General features: G+C 41.3%; 1 protein-coding gene across 1 annotated transcript in view; it reads right to left on the bottom strand.

Annotated features, from left to right (window-relative positions):
* Nucleotides 1-14,993, bottom strand: part of aven (apoptosis, caspase activation inhibitor) — a 40,107-nt gene that overhangs the window by 4,069 nt on the left and 21,045 nt on the right. The window contains exon 3 of the mRNA XM_079572583.1: nt 1,541-1,611. Within this exon, the coding sequence (XP_079428709.1) occupies nt 1,541-1,611 (71 nt within the window). The remainder of the gene's footprint in view (nt 1-1,540; nt 1,612-14,993) is intronic.

Genomic DNA, 14,993 nt, shown 5'->3' with positions numbered 1-14,993 from the left:
AATGAGACCAAATATGATTTTATTGTGAGAGGAAGTCCTCACTTGTGAGTTTGAAGAAGCTAAATTATAAAATGTAAATGTGACATTGAATCTAAATGACTTTGTAAACTCAAAAGGGAAAGTTTTTTTTCATTTAAAGTCTGATCAGTATCAGATCAACATAAGTGGGCTGTGCAGTCCGTGGGGGAGAGGAAGAGTGCTTCTGAAAGTCACAGCTCTAATTTCTTTGATGAGTGAACCTCTGAAGGTGCCATCACTGAGGACTGAGTGGATGGGTGTAGGGGAAGGGAGAAGGGAATGGTTTCGGAAAGACCCATGGGAATGGTCCCGACTGGGCTGTGAAATTAACATGGCTGCTCAATCTCCTCCTACGAAGCCCCCTAAAGGGCAAAAAGGCGGGAAACCCCGCCCTCGCAGGGCGGGCGGAGCCTCCACAGAGCTCCAGAGCCTATCAAAGACTTAAGCTTCCACTTTTTTTTTTGTAAAGCTGAACTGGAGAAAATGCACTCGGTAAAGGTGGGGGTTCAGAGGTTGAGCAGTGCAAACGAGGTTTACCAAGTATCTGTTGGAGTCGCCCCTGGCCATCAGGGGGTGGTATTACGCCCATTGTTTTCAAGCGATCTCCCCATAAGCCCCTCCCACTCCCTCCCCTTGCTCCCCTTGACTGCACAGCCGTTTCAATAAAGAGAAAGAACAAAGATGAAGCGCGCTCAGCCCATAATGTCTGAAGCCTCTGGAGAAGATTTAAAGATTACTCAAAGATGCCGTGGTGGCGAGAGACACAACTCCAGGTATATTTTTGATGAGAGAACAACATTGTAAAAGCACAAATGCTAATTCCAGACCAAAACAAGACTGAAACTATTGCACGTGCTTAGTTTCCATTACGCTTTCGTTTTGGGCAGTTGTCAGATAAATTATCAACAAAGTGTGGCTTCTTGTGATAACAATGGCTGCACTTAATATTGTGATACCGACATTTTGAAAATATATTGTTCATCCCCAGTGGTAAAGAAACTAAATGTAACACAAGAAAGTATTACTGCATTTTGATGATTATCTATTTTATCTGGTATTTTTGTTATCATTAAACGGGACTAGATGGAAGTTGTCATTTTTTTTACTCGTCACTGCCACCTCAGGACGATGGAGATACTTTTTGAGTGACTGTAGGATTTTAGAGGCAGTTGCTGGAACATGTAGAGGGTGGAAAATACATCATTTCAACATGTTTTCAATTCTGTCTAGTCTTCTTTAAATACACTTTATTTGTAATACTTAGTGAAATGCTCCGCCATATGTCTTTAAACAAAGTTAAGAAGTGAGTGCTCGATGGATTCATTAATGTTTCCAACTTTCTCCAACTGTTGAGTAACTCCTGATCAGACGCCGACTGCCCTCAGAAAGGTTTTAAGTGCTTTGAGTAGTGATTTTCCACTCCTGGCTGTCTCTCTTAAATCCATAGCTGACAGTGACAGAGACGGCACTGACACGGTCCAGTGCGTGTGGGCTGCCGCTGCTGCCGCTGCTATAGATTTACCTGACTGGCCACGAACGAGTCCATCTCCCAGTCCTTCTCGTCCGCAAATCGAAACTGAGTGAAGGAATCCCCTGGAGGGAAAAAACACAGAAAACTAGTCATCAGCTTCAGTATTTCCACTCTGTCTTTTGGCCTCAGTACAGTGTAGAACTGACGACATGTTGTTGATTTAGAAGCTACTTTTCTGCACAGACGATGAGGACAGTCAGAACAGTATCTTCTTGTACGGGAAAAAATATCACGGTTCAATTTTATTGTCATATGTGTCAAGTACAAAACACCAAAAGCAATGGAAAACGTTTTGCTCTGGGACTCCCTCTACGCTGAATAAAAATCATTCATTTACATTTAAAAACATCAATTTAAACAGCCTGTCTAAATGCTAGATTGGATTCATTTCACAGGGTGCTTTTTAACAGGCTCAGAAGCATGTGAGTGATGAACTGCTAACGTTTCACAACAATCGCATGGCATTTCTAAATAAGGAAATAAAAAGAAAAAAGGTGACAAAGCAGAACGGTTTCTGGTTAGCCTGAAGGTAAAACACCAGAGGGGATTAGATAGAAGCTCCATTACAGCGCAGCCAAAGTATAGAGAAGAAATTAATTAAATAAATAGACCTTTTAAATACATTTCTGCTTGTCCACAAAATCAAAACAAAAAATCTCTCTTGATCTCTCGACACAACAGAGGAAAATAAACTTCATCTGTTGGCCTTGAGTGAATATGAGGTTATTCTAAATATTGAAATAAATCGGAGCATGTGCCAAGGAATCATAATCTATAACAATCCATAACGTGGTGGTCCAAAGATGACCTATTAAATGACTGCCACTCCCGGCTGTGCCATCACGGGGCGTCCTGCCACAGACACGGCCGACGTTATAATGACTGCTGTCCTGCGAGGCGCTGAAGTAGATTGTGTTTCCGTACGGAGAGAGGAGCGGGTCACGGAGGTGAGACGGGGGGGGGGGTCCGACCGCCGCCTGTTTCAGACTGGATTATTGTGCCGGGCTGAAGGGAAAGTCAATGAGACGTCAGCTTTATGTGACGCAGCTTTCACTTTTATCACCGATCTGGAGGTCCTGCGGCTCAGGCACATCACTCCTGGACAGGGCCATTCCCAACCAGACTAACAGTTAACATCCACTCATTCTGCCATTAGTTTCACCACCTTTAAAATACAAACAATAGCTATTTAACTTGCTTCAGGTGGATGGCAATGAAAGACTATGTGAAGGAAAACTACTTTAGCTATGCATTACTTAAATAATGGATTACAAATGATGACATCATTTCTCCATTGTTATCTAAAGATGTGAGCGAATATTCATGTATATTGTTATATTGTGTGCAGCCGAATGCAGAGGAAACTCTTGAAGCTTGAGTGTGTCTGATAGATTACTCCTTCATTAGAACACCTTTGTTTATAGCGAAGTCGAGAGGCGTTCGAGACCAGGACATGTTCTGCTCCAGAGTGAGTGTGTTCTGAAGGACAACAGTCTATATGAGGCTCTGATTGAAGAGGGCTTGTGTTTATTAAGAAACAACATCTTCAAAACAGATGACGAAAGCAAGCAAATGTTTTAAACGTTAACAATGGGGCTGCGTGCTTAAATCGAAATCGCAGCTTGAAGGACTGCAATTAGCAAATAGCAGATCGTATAAGAAATATAGCAAGAGTTTATTTTGCAATTATATATTGACCACATACTGAGCCCCTTTCACTCCTGCACTTCCCTGTCCATTCAAACCTGTGGCTAAAGCTGTAATCCATGATGTTCACACTCAGAGGGGACCATTTTCTAATAGAGCAGGGGTTCCCGAAGAAATTGCTCCACTAGGCAATATTGTTTGGCCCATCGAAGGGTGACCTCCTAAAGTGAAACTGTTCCCCCCAATGTCAATTATTATTGCAACTATTGAAAATAATCACAAGCACATCTTTATCACAAACTTACACTTTGTTGGTTAGAAAATGCAAATTGTTCTAAAACAGCTAAAAATAAATAGCAAGTTATTGTCACTTCCTGATTTTCAAACGGTCTCGCTGCGAAGCCACTGACACTCCCTGCCTCTTGCTCTCCTTTGCTGTGCAGCTGCTTCAATAAAGAAAACAAGAAGAAACAAAATAATGAATAGCAAGAGATCGAGAGGTGTTAACGTAGGACCACAGGAGAGTAGCCACTGGTGAAGATCCAAAGATCAAATGGTCACATTATAAAGAGCCTTTCTACCTGCTTTATGCACTCAAAGTGCTTTACATGAAGGTACCAGACACCCATTCACACTCTCATTCACACACGAGTGCATGCAGACACCGGAGGTAAGGAGGGTGACGTGTCTTGCCCAAGGACACAAAGACAGTGTGCACCTGTGGCATTCGAACCGCCGATCCTCTGATCACAAGACGACCCGCTCTGCTCTCTGCGCCACCATCACCCCGATCACTCAAAGATGCGCGGAAGTCTGGAAACACACCTCCAGGTTTGTTTTTGAAACTGATGTATTGTTATTGCTCCAGCCAGACGACTGGCTGTAGAACTGCCCGTGAAAAAGCACCATTGCAATAATTTAGTCTGACCATATAGTTTTAGCACATTTGGATTCAAATGTAATTAATTGCAAACCTTCAGGGAACACTGTGAAACTGATAATGTGTTACTTTCAAAAACTCTTTTGGAATATTAGCCATTGATGTTAATATTTCCTCTTCCATACAGACTCATTTCAGATTGTTCACACTCAAGCTTTTCAGCAACAAGGTCACGGAACCATTCACTCTGTTCAGTGAGTGAAATAGTCTGGATATTAAGTTCAACCCACACAGTTTGGAGGAAACTTTTAAGCAGCTCCTCTCAAACTCCTACACCCAACGCAGTCCAAAAACGTATTCAATCAACTTGCCATATAACTATGTGTGGAACTTTTGTTTGCTTTGACCAGAATAAGTTGCTAATAAGATGCTTCAAATTTCATGTAAGGAGGACTTGATTTGTAGCACATTGTCACACTTTTTTCAATAGTGTCTTGCCTAATGGAGCAAGACATTTGCTCCCATTAGTACCATAAAGATTGTAAAGGTTCAGCTTTGAGGGCCCCTTACTGTAATGTAGCGCCCGATACATTTGCACAGACCTGGCTGAGAATAGAAACGGCTCTGGTTCCTGTCCACTTGTACAGAACCCGCTCCTGTCTAAAGTGCCCGGTGACGGATGAACACAGCGGAGCGGTTGGAGCACATGCACTTCTCCTACAGAGGATAAACACTGCATTAGTCATGGCCCGTACGTGGAGCGGCCAGGATTGTGTAACTTCTGTGCTGCTGCGTACCCCCTCTCAACTAAAGCACCAATCTACCCTGTGTCGGCACATGACAAAGATACCTCTTTATGGAGCGTCATCAGGAAATTCAGCTTGTGTGCTGCATGTCTCGTCTATATTTAGCATCATTCCTGTGTACATGTATGAACTTTGCAGAGAACATGTTTAAGTACTTTATGAGCAATTACTGTATATCATACTTCAGGATTCTCCTTCCACAAAACCAAGACAATTTGTCTTATTAAATTCAAAATTCCAAAGACCAAAGCTGCAACAAATACAGCTTGTCCAGGTACAATTTAATGTCCCAACACAACTGTCCCAGTAAACAAAGCTGCTTGTAAATCCTTTGGAAACACACCCTTGTTGACGGAGCCCCTCCCTGAGCATATTTAGAACTTATTTAACTTGAACAACTATTATACGACACTGCCACCGTCTTCAGGGCAATGCACTATTGAACTAAAAACATGGAATATGCAATAGCTGTTGATTATTGCACAAGAAATCATTATGGAACATTGTAGGCTAATCCATTTTGAATTATTAGTTGGTGATGAATTGATACAGTTCAGTTTGTTTATTGTATAAAGCAGAAGCAATAGAGAAAACACTGAAGCATTTTTGGGGTCCTGAATGGGGCACTGGGGTGTCTCTTGTAGACTTAATCTAACCAAACTATTGAAAGATGGTGCAAACCCACAAGGGGATATCATGTTAAGGCCAAACTTTCAGCATAACATTTGATTAAGTTATTTATTGCAATGCTTTCTAACTTGTATTCATTTGCATATTTCCCAACTCCAAACCAATGGGAAAGGATGTTTTTCGGCTGCTTGACACGAACAGTGATGGCGTTTTGAGAGTGTGCTCCTCTCCAGTCCTCGCCGTGCGCTGTTTGCTTTGGTCCCGGCGGCGGTGGGACCGTGGAGCACCCTCATGTCAGTTGTTATGAGAAGCTGGAGTGTGGAGTGAAGTGCGTTATTAGAATAGATGAGTTTTAGCCCACTGTGTCTGTGCGCTGGAGACTTTTACAGTCACTCTGTCTGTGCAGCCCTGTCGATTTCAAACACTTGTCTAACTATAGCACTGAGCCTTATGTAATCACACAAACCAACTGTACATGCTGCAAGTACAGAAGTATTCAAAGTTACAGTGACACAATGGGCTTATGAAGAAATGCTGCAAATGCACATCATTTGTTGTTCCTAACTGTCCTCACCTTGAAGAATATTTTAGAACGCTTATTAAGTGTGGCCATCATTTTGCCATAACAATTATGTAAGTGTTATGCTTCTTGTTTCAGTCGTCATCTAGACCAGAATGAATCCACTTTCATACTCAAAAACAAGTGTTTGGGTCTAAATGTGATAAATGTGTTTGCTGATGCACTGGCTAATGAATGTTATATTTAACGACATTTTCAAACCCATTAGCCCCTTCAAGCAAAAGTTTTTTTTTTTAGAGAAGAAAGAAATCTGTTACAAGAGTGCCTTGGTTTGTCTTCATGTCTTACACTACATGAGTCTCTTGAGACATTAGTTATTTTGTTTTGTGAAATTCATACACGTACGAGCAGCAGATTCAGAGCATTCTCGCCCTAATCCTAAAGTTGTCAGTTCAATCCCAGTTTGGCTCCTTGCCTCGGGTGACTCTGCTCCGCAGAATGCAAGTGTGTGTACAAACTCAGATGTAGGATCTCAGGAGGGAATAAACCCACGGCAACAATCGGGCCTGCACATGTTTCCCGAGTAATCATACCTGCCCCAACCAAATAAGCACTTCATGAACAGTGATCTCATTGAGGCGCACAGTAAAGTAGTTATGAAGGTCTCACAAAAATACACACTTTGATTTTAGGGAACAGGGGGAAGTTTCTGGTTTTGATGGGCTTATGTCCGCTTTACTGCAAGTTGTTAGAGTTATTTGATTTCTTACCTTTATTTAACCAGAAATGTCCCACTGAGATTAACAATCTCTTTCTCAGGGAGTCCAGGCCCCAGAGGTGAACCTATTGTACATGTTTTAGTGGTAGGGGAAATCGGAGTACCCAGAGGACACCTACGCAGACATGGGGAGAACATGCAAACTCCACACAAAATGAAGAAGCAGAGACTATTCTCGTCTGTTTCTCATCAACCTACAGATCACTAATGTCGACCTGCATCAGTCTAAGCACCGGGATCTATCTATCACTTGTTTTAATCCTCACTACATATCCAACTATTGAAGTCAGACAGAAAACAGATCTTCTACACAGAATGTAAACAACGCACCAGACCCGTAAGCATAAATAATGTTGATTTCAGAATAAGCTCAGGGGTCTGAGTTGTTTCCCTGATTCCATTGATTACGTGTGAATACTCCTGTGTATGCTCCTCTTCCCCCGAGATGATATAGTGCCCCTCGCCTTTCCCTTTTGACGCCATAACCCTGTAATTACACGTGGAAGAATATGACTTAATTGCTTAAGGAAACGCGTCCTAACGAGCTAACGGCACTGTATATGAGTAAACAGTATCGATTTTCTCCTGGAGTGGTCATGGACTTTAAAGACGGTAAACAAGCTACGTGCCAATATATCTGGAGCTTTTAATGAGAGCTTGTCCCCCGTGGATTGTTACGGCCTGGACATCGGGAGGGAAACATAACATGAAATCAACGCAGAGAGAGCACTGTTGAAAGTCAAGGGTAAATAGCTTTCATATTGTCTCGCTTGGTTTACTCTGGATTTTAATTGCAATTAGCGGAGACAGTGATTTATTGTCACGTAGTGGTGGGTCTGCGTCGTCTTGGGTTAATTGGTTTGGTTAAAAAGGCGTGACAGGAGTGGCACAGGCTGATGGTACTAATGTAGATACACTCCGCCGAACAGGAAATGTGACAGTCATACATACAGTAGGCAGGTAAAGAAGGATACAACAGAATGAGCCATTGTTCTTCACAGATTGAATGATACAGGTAATGGTGGGAAAACAATCCCTAAGTGGTTGATGGAGTCATGTAATGGGTGAGATAGTGGTTGTTTGTGTTTATTGCCATGTTCCACGTTATAACTTGTAATATATGAAGAAAAGACACTTCAGGAGCTGGGACTGCTTTTCTCAGCACCTCATTTTAGGCTTAGAGTGCCCCATGATGGCAGTAGGGGCCACCAAAAAATATTTAGCAGGCCATTACTGTAAAATTACGCAAGATTTAGAGGTTTTACACCTACAGGACTCTACAATGTGTGGAACAAACCCTGACTATTTGATTCAGCTCTTACGGCTTGTCAAAATCTAACATTTCACAAAAGTCATGATTCTGGCCTGACACTTTTTCCCCACAACAGTAGGAACTGGGAATACTGGTATAACTGGGGTTTGGAAAGTTTAAACTTCTAACAACAGGACATACACCTCCTTTTCTGGGCCATGTTTGGTGTCTTCAGTTCTACCTGGAGTTGTTATTATAACATATAGAGATTAGAGAGAGAGTAATGAGAGGGTCAGTCTACCCCAGCTGTGGCTACAATAGGAGCTTATCAGTGTAGCGCTTGGTAACACAGGCTTGTAAAGCGCAATACAAGTGTATAATAACAGAATATCTTTGTCTTCATGTTACAGTATAAGCGCTTGTGTCTCTGGTCTGTCCGCATGTGTTGAAGTTGTGTATATAGTGTTAGAATAGGACACTTATGTTTATGGGGAGGACACTTATGAACCCTTGAGCTCCCTCTGAGATGTCTGAGTATGCTTTAAGAGTTGGCGTAAAGCTGTTCTTTTTCTTTTAAAGGTGCACTATAGGGCTGAACAATATGGAAAAATGTTAAATCTCAATATTCATGCCAGATATCTTGATATCGATACAATATGATATAACTATGGGTCAGTTGAAAACCAAGCATTTTTCAGAAAAATAAAACATAAATAGTGCAGTTTTATTGATGAAAATCTAAATCGTTTATTAGGGCTGTGACAAAATATCGGATCGGATTTGGATCGCAATACTTCATGCTGCAATACCAAGTATCGATACTTTTTCAAGTATCACAATACTGCACTCCTTTGTTTTTGCACTTTCGATATTAACACTTCAATAAATGTCAAATGGCATTGGGTTTATCAACTTTGGACACATGACGGTTTTCTTTTTACACATTTTAAGGTTAATGTATTACAAATTATAATGCAATACGTATCGGATCGGCCTCCGAGTACCGTGATACGTATCGGATCGTGACAAAAGTCGATCGTCCCAGCCCCATCGTTTACATCTTGTATATTATCCGGAAATCCTAAAAAAAACCTGACATAAAATCAAATCAAATCAAATCAATTTTATTTGTATAGCGCTTTTCATACATGTCATGTAACACAAAGTGCTTTACAGATTTAAAAACATTCTCTCACACCCACTTCCTTCCAAAAAATAAAATAAAAATAAAAATAAAAATAAAAAAACAGACACATTGTAGCATTCACACTCCCCCCACCCACCTCCCCAGAGACACACCGCACAAGCACACAATACACACTCAAGGTAAAACAGTGGAGACTATGGACAAAAGGCTAAGATAAGGCTGGGTGCAGATAAACCAGGTAAGGGAACACCATCCAAGGAGCCGTCTGCATCGGGAGCGGCACCTCGGCTGCAGCCACAGGGACCAACACAGGGTGCCCGGACAACACCACACCTCCATCCAGACACCCACAAGACAGCACCCCAGCAGCCACAGCCAATCACCGCTCCCGAGGCAGAGGGCTCCTCCAGAGGAAACTGGGAGAGCATAAAAATTGTTAAAATAAATAAAAGTACTTAAGTAAAATTGAATAATAGGATAATAAAAAATAAGACCGAGAGGTAAAATACATAAATACAGAATAAATATTAATAACTATTAAATGTCAATTTAATTAATTATAAGGTGCTGATAAATAATAATAAATAGGCCTAGCAAAAATAAACATCAGTTAAAAGCTAAGCTAAAAAGGTGGGTCTTGAGCCTGCTCTTAAAAACATGAACGTTCTCTATGGCCCTGAGCTCCTCCGGCAGGTCGTTCCAAAACATCACAGGAGCCACTGGGATGGAAAAGTGAATTTGCAAAGCTAACCACCCTTTCAGCCGCTGGGTCATTGAAAGGTCAAATATGCCCACTCAACTTTATTTCTAACAAAAAGTTGCATAATGCACCTTTAAGGAGCTTGTCACAAACTTCAAGCTCAGCACAGACTTAATTCCTTAACGTGTTTGAGATTGTTTGCATGTCAACTATTCACTTCTCATTTTTGTGGAAATATCCACGTCACACTATCTACTGTGAATCTGATCTGGGAAGTTGAGCAGGAATGGGCCTGGTCTGTGCCCGGATGGGAGACCGTGATGGGGTATGAGGTGCCTGTGTGTGTGGTTGTTAGTGGTGGGACGGTCCATACCAGGTGCAGATGTGCAGCCTCTGTGTCAGTTTACTCCAAGGACAGCTGTGTCTGCATACATAGCTCGTTAAGATTGTCCCTTGGGAAGTGACTTGTGAAAATAGTTATACTATATCAGATGCCCTTCCCCATATTTGGTTATTCATCTGCCCATCATTGTCCTGATGACACTTTGTAAATGGAAACCATTGCTTTTCCTGTTTCCTATAATAATCCTCTTTTCCGGTAAAACAAAGTCATTGTTCCAGGCTTCTACATTCCAACTAAATGGACGACAAAAGATGAGCTGGAATTGTCATCAGTCACAAAATGTCAACACATCTCTGGAGGTGTTGGGGAGATTTAGCAGCACTGTTAATTGACTACAGAAAGGCTATCCAAGGTAACGGGAGCAGTGGCCCAGTCCTCCCTACTTTACCTATGCTAACTTTAGTAACCAGGTTGGCACTTTATTCATGAGGTCAAATTCCAGTTTTACATAAAAAGAGCACAGCATTTCTCTGCATCATTTGTATAAAAAGAAAAGCTTATGTAAAGTAATGGAGAAATGTGTCTATTTGAAGGGAGTTTTGTTTTCAAAGGCCACGGAGAGATGAGAACCGCGCTCCCACCCGCTGCTAAAAAAAGACCTGAAGATGGACTGAAATAGGACTTAAACTGTCAGACAACACCGAGAGGCTCAGTGCTTTGGAAGAACACGCTTCAAAAACATTTTAATACCACTAACGCGACGAGAATGATGTTATGCTGCAGTCGTCCTCATTAGAGCAAGAGCTATTCCCCACACAAGGAGAGTACAGTAGCAGCACTAATGTGAATTGTAGTATTGTTTTGAAACTATTGGATAAAAAACTTATTCCATTTTATGGAATAGTGTTGAAATTGTTTAGTAAAATTCATTTCAAGACGGTTTTTCTTATATCATGCTGTGGAGGTGGTGGTGGAATTAAACAGTACATGTGAAGTATTGAAATGCATTTCGGTACATTTTTGGTCCATCTATTTAGTAGTGCTAGTTTAAGTTCACTGAACAGATGTTTCACACAGACTGTATTTAGTAACGGACTGCTCCTTGGGCGTATTTTGGTGTATTATTTATTAATGCGACTTTTTGAGTGGTGGTAGTGCTTATATTAAATGATTAATATTCTATTCAAAGTATTTAAAGACTTCAAAATGCGAGCTCACATGTCGAGGTTTGGACTTGGACGGGAGCTACATGGGTCGAGAGCTACCAGGATATCGCGGAGATCCTCATGCAAACGACTTCTCTCAGTAAAACTTTAGCCCTGTATCGCGCTGCGGTTTACTTTATGATAGGTTCGTGAATGTGATGAAGCCACTCTACCATGTGGGCGGCAGGAGCCAGCTGATCAACTGCATTACACTCTCACAAGTCGTATCTAAAAATAAAATGTATGAATTACAATAATGATCATTAATATCATTGACTGGGTCTATGATCTCTCTGTACAACACCCTGAAACCCAGCAATTCCAGTGATGCACAGACCTGTCGTCCGCCCAGGTAAACTGTAGTAAAAGTGTGTTTTTATACTTTTTATTAATACAATTTTAAGTTGATTGAAGAAATAATCTAATAAAATGGATAAATCTACAGAAAATGTTTTTTAGAGACCTAAATGGTCTTTTTAAATTAAAAATACTCTGTTTTTAAACAATTTTATTGTTTATTGTTTATTTCATGGGGGTTCAAATAGTTGAACTGAACCGAAATGTAGTTTTAGAATTAGCAGAAATCCAATTCTAAGCCCCTTTAAGCATTAATTCCTAAAAACCTATTTCCTCAGTATTCGCCCTTATTACTCTGACAAACTCTGTCCACTGACTTTCTTTGAAAAGTCTTTGGGAAGGTTTTTGCACGATACAAGCTGCAGCTCTGTTTTTGCAGAGTAAATCCATCAGCACACACTCAGAACCTGACATAATGTGACGGGATTATGGAGCAGCTGTCAGGTGGACATTAAACATCCACATCCTGTGCTTTGTCACAGAGAACGGTGAGTAAGGAAGAGCTGTCTTTTACTTTCAGACCTAAATCCAATGTGACTCTCTGCATCCTCTTTTCTCACACCAACTCACTTCACGTCCTCTTTAATTACATCCATAAATCTCCGTCTTCGGTCTCACTCTGGAGCTGACTGTGCCCCGAGGGACAGTGCGAATATCGCCACAGATAAATATGCTATGCTTCCCTGTGCGTGGTCGCGCATGGGTCTGAGAGCGAGCCGCTAATCAGTTCGCCGTGGGGTCACGACCTCTGCACACTTGTTTAGGCTGCTCAAAACAATTGTAGTTCAGTGTTTAGCCAAGACCGACAGTGCACACACGGGTTTTGACGGTTGTGGCCAAAGCGTGTAAAGTCGCAAAACAAACTTGACTGGGAAGAGTAGCCAATGCTCCGAGAACATCATGTACAGAGTTTATCAGCAGAAAAAAAAAGCTGTTTTTAGCTCCACTTTAAACTACATTAACCATTATCTAAAACTTTTAGCTTTGCTTTGTTAAATCCAGGTGGTGACTTTCTCTTAGTTAGGCAGTGCATTTCAGTTGGAGAACCACATATTAATAAGGTCAATGAATTCATATATTCAAAATACTAAGTCTTTATCACTCTGCACTCTATAAATCCTAGAATACATATCGCTGATAGGCCTGTTAATCCCAGCCATTTTTCAGCTTTGTTTACACAGAATCTTCTCCCACGCAGGTTAATGCCATTCATACTCCAGCTTCACTGTATCCTGCAGACCAGGCTTACATCCTGGTGCTTACAGACATCCCTGCCTTAACAAGTGGATGAACTATTTAGAGCATTTAGGGTAGATAATGTCTTACAACTCCCAATATTGAATCAAATTCGCTGTTGCAACTTGTTCCTGCCTTAAAGTACTGGCTCTAAGTCACTGTCGACCAATCGCATGAGCCCATTCACGAATGCACTCTCTCTCCTTTCCTCTGAGTGTTCACCACGGCAGCAGCTGCTCTTCACCACCAGTGTGTATGCCCCAATATGTAGCTATCCCTTCTCTTCGCTTCATCACTGACATCTCTCCACGCAGGGGTCAAAGCACCAAAGTTTACCCATTCAGTAGGTGATAAACACCTCACTCTCATTTCTTCAAGCCTCTCCAGGTTGAATTCAAGATCAAACAGATAACTTAGGTAACCAAGCATTAAGTCCTCATCCAAACCCCCTGGAAACAAACCAAAGCTTAAAAAGCGATAAGTAAAATAAAATAAGTAATAATCCATCTGTGTGTGTGTTCTGCTCATTATCATGGAGTAGAATAGGCCAGAGCATAAAGGCACTCACTCTCATTAGACACTCCTCGTGGCCTCTGGTGAGAACTTCAAACGTACTCCTTTACAAATCACCAACGCATTTTCATGTAAGAGGTGAAGCTGTTATGTTTATAGCATTTGATCTTTTTTCATCCGAATGTCTTCCAAGTACCGCTTACTAAGTGCTTGCATACCCCCGGGGTCTCTGTACACTTGGTTGGGACTCACTGTGAACACAGCATTCTCCTTCTTCGTGTAACACTTCAGTTTGGAAAGAAAAAATAATAATAATAATGCCAAGAAAATGCAAAAGACTAATCAATCCACTACACAAGAAGACAATAAAGAGGATTGAAATGGAAAATAAACCCATTTGTCCCTTTACGGCTCCAGCTCTATAGAATCATGCACCTTCCAAGCATGATGTTTTTATTAAAGGTTGTGTGCAATCAGGCGGTGGTCAGCAGAGGCTTCGATACGACTGAAAATCTCATTATGATTGTGAAGCCTGAAGTTAAAAGCCAGACAAACTCAAACACGAAAAGCCCTTCTAACTGGCTTGTGTTACCATGGAAACTGTTCAGCTCCAACAACAAAGAGGGAAAAAGTTATTTTGTTTTTCATGAAGAAGAGTTGGGCTGGTCTGAAGACATGATTTCAGCTCCGTGTCTTGTCCAAGGACACAATAACATGAACTTTGCAGAGCAGCTTTATAACCACCCATTCTCACCACTTCTATTGTTCTTTACATGAGTAATATTTTAAGCAGCAGCCCTTCAACTCACCATGGAACTATCATATTGGAGGAATGACATCACAGCTGATATAAGGCAGCGGGATGATTTTTTGTCCATATTGCTCTCCACGATTTCCAAGTAATTCCTTCTTTTTTTTTTAAACTTAGAGATCATAGTTTTTCTAGAGGTGCCAATATTTCCCTTTAACCAGACCCCTGTCAGTCATATTTGTCATCAGCGCAGACTTGGCCTCATTACAGAACACCCTACACCTTGTTTGTTGTTGTTGTTCCCTTGGTCATGTGCATTGGAGCTGGTTGATGTGGGCTAATGAGGAGCTGGAGTTGACACTAAAATGTAAAATGCTTGTGTCGGGGAGGGAAAAGCCATGCACATCTGGATTTGCGCGTTATTATCGGAAGCCTGTTATTGTTATTTAGCACATGTGACACGACGTGGGAGGGTGAGCAGTACAATTATCTCTAATAGAAGCTGCAATGATCCCACTAAACACCTGACAGTTTGCTCCCAACAACATAACAGGCCTAATGAAAAAAAAAAAAAACAACTCAAGCCACTGAAAAAACGATAGCAGACATTTGCTTCCAATGTGAAACAAGAACTCGATGAACCTGTGTTTCTACATTTGGACTTTTAAAACTTATTGTT

This window comes from Gobius niger (assembly GCF_951799975.1).
Source record: "Gobius niger genome assembly, chromosome: 15".
Taxonomy (NCBI): Eukaryota; Metazoa; Chordata; class Actinopteri; order Gobiiformes; family Gobiidae; genus Gobius; species Gobius niger.
Note: the sequence above shows the minus strand (reverse complement) of the source record. Positions and strands in the feature narration are given on the sequence as shown.